At 48.3% G+C, this 9,274-nt stretch overlaps 1 protein-coding gene across 4 annotated transcripts in view; it reads left to right on the top strand.

The window, feature by feature from the left end:
* The first annotated feature begins 1,171 nt into the window (after positions 1-1,171).
* Positions 1,172-9,274, top strand: part of SCUBE1 (signal peptide, CUB domain and EGF like domain containing 1) — a 220,980-nt gene continuing 212,877 nt past the window's right edge. For all 4 annotated transcript variants that reach the window (XM_075507209.1, XM_075507200.1, XM_075507192.1 and 1 more), the window contains exons 1-2: positions 1,172-1,351; positions 4,159-4,281. In XM_075507209.1, the coding sequence (XP_075363324.1) occupies positions 1,264-1,351; positions 4,159-4,281 (211 nt within the window). In that variant the 5' untranslated portion in view covers positions 1,172-1,263. The remainder of the gene's footprint in view (positions 1,352-4,158; positions 4,282-9,274) is intronic.

Below are 9,274 nucleotides of genomic sequence, written 5' to 3'. Positions count from 1 at the left end.
AGCCTCGCTGGGGAATTAAGAGGACTTAGAACCTAAAGTAGCAAAGCATTTCAGTGGGGGGGGGGGTGTCTGTGAAAGAAACAAGGCGTAAAGCGAATAGGGGTGCAAAGTCGTAACAAGGGATGTCTGCAAGCTATTTCAGTCCTTTAAAAGCAATCACTCTGGAAGACTTCAGGGTCACGAAATTTGCCTCTGAGGGGACAAATTTCTCACGTTTGGGTTTAAAACCGAAGGATTTTCTCCTTCAGGGTTGTGCTGACAGTGACGCTCATAAACACGTCTGCAGCAGGGGCAGGTACAGCTTCCCTGATGATTTTGGGGAGAGCGTCTCACCCGGGCCGGGCCGCGGCCGCAGGGGTCACCTGCGGAGCCGCGGCTGCCTCTTCGAGTACAGCGGGGCTCGGAGGAGCAGGACCAGAGGAAGGCTGGCCGGGGTGGCCGGCTGGAGAGGGGCAAGCGCCTCTGCAGCAAAGCCCTCAAAACGCGGGAGCAATCCAGCGGCTGGTAATGACCTGAGGCAAGTGGGAAAGGCAGCGCTAGGAGTAAGGCGAGGCTCAGAGGGAGGCAGGGAGGACCAAAAAAAAAAAAAAAAGTTTTCTTTTAGTCTGACCCCAGGAAGGGGGAAAAAATCCCCCTCAGCGGTTGTCAAGGAGATGGGCGGCCGGGTTCGCCGGACTGTCTGCCTTCAAAGCCCGCAGCTCGGGCGGAGCCATTTCCTCGCGGCTCCCTGCGAGGGGCAGGGGGCTGCGTCCTCCAGAGCCGCCTCCAGCCGCGGGGGGGCGCCCTCCGGGGGGGGCGCTAACGGTCCGCCCGCGCGCCCCGGCCCCTGAGGGGAGCAAAGCTCAGAGCTCGCGCAGCTGAGGACGCCCGAGGACGAAGCCCGGTAACGGCCCCAACGGCTCTCTGCGGGCTTCCTACCTGTTGGGCGACGTGAGCGGTAGCTAGCAGGGGCGCGGGCATCACGCCGATAAGCACCACGCGCCTGACTAAACAGACATCTCTCGGGGCGGGGAAGAGTTCAACCGCCTCGCCGACCACCCCCCGGCGGCGGCGGCGGCGGGGCTCAGGGGCAGTCCCGGGGGCGGTGGGGGCGGCCCGGTCCGCCCCGGCCCGCCCCGGCGGCCGGCACCGCCCCCGCCGCGGGAGCCCCGGCGAATCAGCGGGGCGCTGTCAGGGCGTCAGCGCCGGCGGCTCCGCGCGGCCGGCCCCGAGCGCGTCCCTTATCGCAGACAGGCACCGGGGGCCGGGGATCGCATCATTATCATGGGCACTGTTTGCTTTTCGCGGCGCTGCTGTTTGCTTTTCGCTCTCGCCTGGGCCGGCAGGTTGGCGGGAGGCAGCGGGGGCGCAGGTAAGAGGGGGCTCCGCCACCGTGCCGCCTTCCCCAGGCTCGGGCGGCGCGGAGCCGTGGCCCTGGGGGGGACCGTGTTTGTCCGTTCTCCTCTCCCTGCTGTAAGGTGTTGGGGGGGGGGGGGGTCACTTCTTGCTGCTAGTAGTGCCGGGGTTGTTGGAAGTTGTGGTGGGGAGGCATTTTCTCGCGTGTTTGACACTGCCGGAGCCAAGGGACGTCTGGAGGGAGAGACTGGGAAGAAGAAGTTACTTTCCTTAAGTGCCTACGAGATAAATCTGTGCAGAACCCTAGAGACTCCGCAGGGGAAGCGTTGGCTGTTACATCTTCACAGGTTTTCCCTGCCTGCGCATTAACCCAAAGACCTGCTGTTTCTTAACAGCCGCGCTTGTATCTGTTTAATAGCAGTAATGGTATTAAGTCTTTGCTCCGGTGTTTAAAAAAAACCAAAAACCAACAAAAAACCCCCCATCTGCCTAGGAATGTTGTAAGCCCAAAGTAATTTCTTAAAGATGTGTATGCAAGTCTCTGAAGTTGTGCTAGAAGAAATCCTTTAAGGTGAAGTAGGAGAGTCGGGGGGCGGAAAAATCCCTTTTTCTTAGATAGAAGAGTTTAAATGCAACAAAATGAATGAAGTCGGCGTAGAAGTCCTTGAAGCCTAAGAAATGCAATGTGAGATGTGGAGCAGAGCAGGGGCTCATATTTGGTTTTGCCCTTTCATTTGACTCATTGGCATTCACGCCTGACTCCCAGGCATCCTCTGGTTGCTGTGAAATGTCCCCCTTGGCTCAATGCAGTTTGAATTTTTGACGGCATTATAAAGAGTCCAGCTGTCACTTTTGCTGATCTTGATGGGAGATGGGTGCCGGTTTAATGAGTCAAAAGTATGAACCAAAGCATTTAAAAAAAAAACCAAAACAAAAACAAACCCCAAAAAAACCCCACCACCTTCTTTTCTTTTTGTGCTTGACCGGATCTGTGTCTGATCTGGGCAACACCCTCGGACCCCCTAAGCTAATTCACGTAAATCATAGCTAGATCTGAACCGGCTCACCGGTTAAAATAAACGAATGGACAAGAAAGAAGGAAACAGATTACAGCAGCCCTGCGCTTCTCCAGAAAATACGACGCTCTGCGTTTGGGAAGGGGAAACTGCTCCCTTCTTTCTTTAAAAAACTAATAACAGCAATACCGAGTGCAGGCAATTCTCTTGCTAGGAGCCCTGAGGTGCCCCGCGGGGCCGTCCTGGTCTGCACCTCTCAGAGAAGTTCTCCGCTGTGTGCCATGCCACAATATCTGATTATTCTCCCCTCTCTAAATAGCCCCCTCGTGTCCCCGGTGACTTTGAAGGATCCGTGTTTTATCACTAGAGATGGCTGAGTGAGCACTTCTGAAACAATTCGCGTTAGGATTTCAAGCTAACAATAAAACTGTTTTCACTTTAGTGCACCTTTTTGAGGATCCGTTAATCTAATTGGCATGAAACCAGCTGCACATGTCTCTCGCTGGATGCCCCCCTCCCTCCCTCCGCAGCACCCCTCTCTCCTCGATACTTCCTAAAACCGAGGGGGAGGCTGTGCTCCGTGCAGCCCTGCTAGTTGTTACCCGGCTGCTAACCCGCCCCTCCTGGGCAGAGCGCTCCCCTGCCTGCCTTTCTCTTCCCGGGAGCCCCAGACGTGGCTCTCGGCTGAAACGGTGAGGAAATCCTTGCGAGGTGCGTTATTGACACGGCGGCCGCGGCTGACAGCGGCGGGCGGCCCGGCCGGTCTCCCCGAGGCAGCGCCGGTCTCTGACGGCGGCGGCATCGCCTCCCCCGCGGCGGCCCCGCCGCCCCGGCCCCCCGCCGCAGCCCCTCGCGTAGGGCGCTGGGGTGGCCAGGGACCGCGGGGGGGGGCAGGGCAGGGCAGGTTAGGCCGGGCTTTAAATGGTCCCATGTTAACAGCACACCCCATCCCTGAATAGGTCGGAGCCCCCCCCCCCATGTTCACTTCATTAACATTCCCACGACTAGCAAATCTCGACTCCTTCTCATCCTCCTCCCTCCCCCATCCTCTTTAAATCCGGGGGAGAAAACGAATGCCCGTCACTGAAATGCTTGTAAAGGCTTCCTACCCTGAAAACAAGACAAGCGGTCCGGGTCCCCCCTTTCAGAGCCCGGCTCACCCGTAAGGCACCCTCCCGAGCAGGGGCCGGGAAGACTGCTGGGACCTTTTCCTTCTAAATGACTTTTAGTCCATGTAGATGATGCTATTGCAGGTTGCTTTTCTTCGCGCTAAGTTACCGAGTTTCATACGGTCTTCCGTATTTATTTTTTTGCCTCTTAATAAAAAGGATTAATGTGGTTTTGCTGTGCAAATATTTCTTGTTCCCATTCCCCCGCCAGCATAGTTTATTTAAACTAGGCTCTATCTTTCCAAATTAAGACGATCTATTTGCTAGAACATGCAAATGGGCTTTTTTTTCTCCTCTTATAGGTCATTTAAACGCTGTCTTGTTTTACTAAGATGTGGGTCTCCAGTACCAGACCTATACAGCAGACGCCCATTTCTAGTCTGTCTAATGATTTCCTAATACAGAAACGTGGGACCGAGTCCCTCTAGCTCGGTGGAGCAGTGCTTTTAAATGACTTAAGGAGAGCAACACGTTGGTTTGTTCAGTTATTTGACCTTAGATGTTCCCATTTCCAGGATGACACTCGGAAGGCAGGCCAGCGAACAGCTCCTTCAAGGGGAGTATCTATCCTTGACGGCTTTCTGTGTCTCAGGTCTCCCTTCTTATCTGTCCCCTTGGGGTTCGTTCTGTGCTTCCAGATGTTGACGAGTGCGCAGAAGCTACGGATGACTGTCACATCGATGCAATTTGCCAAAACACACCAAAATCCTACAAATGCATCTGCAAGCCAGGCTATAAAGGCGAAGGGAAACAATGTGAAGGTAAGGACAGCTCGGCTCCTCTCCTATCTCTCCTCCCCTCCCTTCTCTTATTTGTTTGCTCTTCAAGAGCTTTTGTAAATAGCTGAATTCCTGAAACGATTAATGCAGATTTACAGCTGCTTAACCTTAAATCTCGGTGTTTATTGGAAAGCATCCCCCTGCTGCTTTTGCTAATTGTCCGGCATCGCAAACGTCGTGTCCGCCAGCCTACTTTCAAAAAAACCCCAAAAATTAAAAAAAAAGGGGGGGGGGGGGGGGGCGCGTTCCCCACCCGTGCGACTCCCGGGTTAGCACCAGCCCGTCCTGGGCAGTGCTGGCCCCGCTGCCGCCGCAGGCTCGAAGCGCCGCGCCGAGCACGTGGGCCGCCCCGCCGGGGCGCGGCCGCGGGGCCAGGCTGGGGCCCCGGCTGGCTGCCCGGCAGCGAGCGGGCGGGGAGGGCTGGCCGCCGTGAGTAGCCGGGGCCGCCGTGCCTGCGGGTGGCCGTCCCTCCCGGCTGCAGGCGTCCGGGGAGGCCTCATGCCTTCTCCCGCCGCTGGGCCAGCCAGCGGGGCCGCGGAGAGCCGGGGCTGCCTCCCTCCGCCGCAGCCGCGGGGCCGCGCCCGCCCCCGCCCGGCCTCCGGCCTCCCCACCCTGGCCCGGCGCGGTGTTGCGGGCTGTCCCGGTCGCTCTCCTCGGGTCCCGCTGAGGCACAGGGAAGCTTGCACCTTCCGCCTGGCTAACGTGAGATTCACCGTCACTCTTCTCAGCCAGCGAGAGCCGCATTCCCCCCGGGCCGGTTACAGTAGGTGTTTTCCTGTATCAACTCGAACAGGACACAGGAGCTTGCTTCTTTTTGACACTATGCATGTGTCAGGATCATATGTTTTTAGTCTGTGGAACACTATTTTAAAGGGACCTATTTAAACCTTCTAAACCTAGAAGATTATTCTACTTACACAGACTTTAAAAAAGTTGTTTTACTTCTGTGTGTCCTTACATCAATCCTTGCAATTGAAAAAGACCTAGCATGTTTTATTAGGCACTGTGTACACTCATATTTCAGATTTTATGAACTCCATCTTGTCTATTGAACCTCAGCAGAGAGATTGTTCTCTGGTGAAAAGAACAAATATTGTAATCATAGCAGAATGCCTTACAAATAAAAGATGCAAGATTATTATTTTTTTTCTACTTGTAGATGCTTAGCAGCTATAAAAATTCTCTTTCCAAGTCTCTCTCTTTCTATGGCAGACGAAACTTTTTCAAAATGTATACGTCCAGTCCATTAAAAAGATTAAAGACCTAGAAATGACTTTGCTGAAGTCTACAAAAATTCGAAACCACATATTATTCTCCATGGACTTCCAAAGTGTTTGTTCAAGTGCCCTCATAAAGCATTTTTGTGGTTGTCATATTTTTCTGTCTTGGGCTTAAATTGACAGAGACAAATTCCTACTGTCCACCTCTTGGTGCTCTAGCGTCTCTGAGCTGCTGTTCATTTGGAAGCCAGATTTTCTTTCTTGCAAACAGAATAATCATTCAGCACCACTTCTTCCTCTATTCATCCCTTCCAGGGAAAGAACTCTGTGCAGGGAAAATGTACTCAAGGCCACAGCTGTGGAGGTTACAGCATTCTCAGAATTGGTGGTACTTATTGTATTGGTTTGCCACATCAAAAGTTTCCTTAAGCTTTAACTACTCATATTTCAGCTGTTGAGCTCTGTTTAATGGTAGACCTGGCTGATACTCATGCTTATTTAATGCACATATTTCTCTTTGCCTGACTTACCTTGGCTCAGTAAAAGAGTTCAATAAGTAGTAAAAAATCAGATTTCTCTGTGGAATGATGTGCAGAATCATGGAATTTCTGTGGCTGATGTCAAACTCACATCTAATGGAATTTAGTGTCTGACGAGCTTGATAAGTAAGCTGGGGCAGACTGCAACACATTCTGCATGGATGTTAATTGTGCAGCGTTAGTCAGGTAAATGAATGTAAGGTGTCTAAACCAGGTATAACTATGTGTGATATAATTTTTTTACAACGATACAGTAACAGTTCTATAGATTTTGCATCAGCTCTATATCTTAAGTTTGTAATTAATATCAAATTTTGGGATAATCAGCTTGAAATACTTTTGGATGCTTCCTTTCTGGAGCTTATTTTAGGTTAGGTATGTAGTACCTCTTAATTTGATCCCAAAGTACTTTGAAACTTTGTTACTGAAGTTATGTACCTTCAGTGGCAGGCAGATATAATTATCTCCTTTTTATAAGTGAGTAAACTCAAAACTGTAGAGGTGAAGGAAGGGTCATACAAGTCAGTGGCAGACTTCAGATCTGCCTCAGGTCTGCTGTTCACATAGAGTGGGTTTATTTTGCATCTTGAGGTCAAGTATTCAAAACCTGCAGAAATAAACAGACTAGCAGTATTGATTGGTATTTAATATTCTGTCACAAGACAACACCAGTAATCAGCCATTAAAAATTATCTTTTAAGATAAAAGTGGTTGTGCTTGTAATAACAAAGATGAAATGGGTTTTGTTGTGCCAAAACCAAAGCTGGGTCATTAAGTGATTCTGGGTCTTTATAGCTGACTTTTTGATTACTGAAAGTAGTTACCTGTGAGAAAAGGATGTCTTTTGTACAGCTAATGTGCCTCTAACTAAGTTTGTAGCAATCTACCTGTATTGCTTCGTGTCTAAAGAATATAGCATAACTAACTCCCTTATAGTGCATGCTCTCATATACAGCCAGATTTTACTAAACGAACAGAATTGCAATTTATATAGTGCAGTGAGCTTAAAGAAATGATACTATATGATCAAATTTATTCTAATAAATTTTAGTGAGCTGCCAGTTTAGGTTATACTGAGGCATTACAATTCATTTAGAAAGGTGTGCATGTTAATTTACTTTAAACATCAGTCTTAAATGTTGTTTTCATTAACTTAAAATCCATTTTTAGATAAAGGGATAGACTATGGGAACTAACATGGTTTGGATGATTCCTAAGTTTTATAAAAGCAAGGGAGCACATATTTGTATGAATATGTCCAGTATGTGAATATGTATTTGGGTACTCTTGTGTATTTATAGTTTTGTATTCAAAGCAAATGAATAGTTTAAAAAATGGGATCTTTAAGCTAATGCAGTAAATGTGGAGCCCAGCCACTTGTGCAGGATTTTGTGTGTATTTTGCTGCTCTGACCTAAAGGGTGGGGAGAAATACGTAAGACAGAAACATTCCTTTAAGGACATGCAGAGAGATCTAGCAGTAATTATACTGAAATAAAACATTTTCTTGACAGTTTGTTAAATTCCTGTAGCAGGTAATTTGTTTCTGAACTTTTGCTTTTCTCCCAAAATGTCTTTTGGACTGGATTTCTCCAGAGTTTCTGAGGATTGGGGATGACTTCTCAGTTTGCAGATCTACCCTACCTTTTTTCTTTCTTTTTTTCTGGGTAGCCTTCTTGCCTGAACCAGCTGACCTATTTCTTTCCACAGAGCACAGTTGTTTCTCCAGACAGAAGAGTTGCTCATTTTTCCTGTGTCCTGTCTCCTGCTTCCCTCTGTAGATTTCAGTTTACGTTTTTTTTTTTCAACCAGCTATCTGCTGTGCTTTGTCAAGCCTTATGGTCAGCATTGCCGTGATTGTATTTCCCCATATCACATAATATATCAATATCCGTTGACCTCGAATTCTCTAGCTGGTGTTTTCATAGGACAGAATAATGTGTCCAATGCAGGTAATCTTTAAAAAAAAATATTTTTTCAATTCTCCATTTCTACTCAAGATACAAAATCTATTAATTGATAACGGATTCAGTTGCCCTGGCAGACCTACTGTTAACCTAGGAAGTCTTCACTGTTGAGATTTTAGTCTGTATCTCAAATGCAGTGGTCTGCATTCAGCTGCAAGCACGCTCTTTCATGCTCCTTACATCTTTGTCCTCACCTTCTCTACACTGACTTTTGGTCTCCCCACAGGTTGGTATCTCAATAAAATTGTTACCTGGAAAATTGTGTCAAAGCAATGGAAATTCCAGGGGGTTCAAAAGGATTCCAAGTCCTGAGGTTCCCTAGGCCTTGACAGGGCCTCCTTTGTCCCTGATGCCAATGTTGCGCGTTTGCTGTTGTAGGGTAGGCTCTGTCATTGAACAGCTTATGGAGGGGTTTAGCTCTCAAACTTAGTTAATTTTTTTTGCCCATGCTACTTCTCAGGCTATTCCAAACCCTCACTCCATTAATGGTTAAAATACTCTATAATTTCTGGCTGATGTTTATCTGTACCCATTTTATGTCCAGTTAGTGTGTTAACTTTATTCTCTAATTTAAACTTTTTTTTTTCCCTCAGCCTACTGTTTTTCCCCAGTGTGACTGTGATTTCACAGTAAGTTGCTCTAGCTGTAGTTTCTTTTTCTTTTGGATGATACCTACCTTATGTGTAGGACTCTTTCTCTACAGTATGTAGAGGATGTGATTGGGTGGATGTGATTTTCCTTAAGACATGTTCACTGGGACCTGTTGCTTCTGGGTTGTAAAACTCTGCTCTGAGCTTTCCCACACTGAATAAGATTTCCCTCTTGGTGCATTTTTTCCTACTGTCTTTCATAGTATTTGCATAACTGTTCTTCAGTTCTTTTAATAATTGGTCTCATACAGTTGTTGTCATGTTTCTTGAACTCTTTGTACAGAAAAGAAATGCTCACAACTTTGAGCTGTGCTTTTTTTATTATTCCTACTGTGAAGCTTCATAATGTTGTTGATGGACTTCTCACTGAGGGCAACATACATGTACCATGGCAAAGTATCTTGGCAGAGTCTGCCTTGAGAGAGTGATTTTCAGGTTTCTGCTCGTGTTGGAAATTTGTGCTCTATCAGCAGCAGTTCTGCTTGATGGTTAGTTGAGTAGGCCTGTGCAGTTCTAGAGATGTAAGTTTGTCATATGCTGATGTACTTGCAGTCCTTTTCCTAATGTAAGGAATCATTCTAGGTAAACAGGCAGGTAGTC

Source organism: Mycteria americana, chromosome 1 (assembly GCF_035582795.1).
Source record: "Mycteria americana isolate JAX WOST 10 ecotype Jacksonville Zoo and Gardens chromosome 1, USCA_MyAme_1.0, whole genome shotgun sequence".
NCBI lineage: Eukaryota > Metazoa > Chordata > Aves > Ciconiiformes > Ciconiidae > Mycteria > Mycteria americana.
This window is presented reverse-complemented; position numbering and strand designations above follow the sequence as displayed.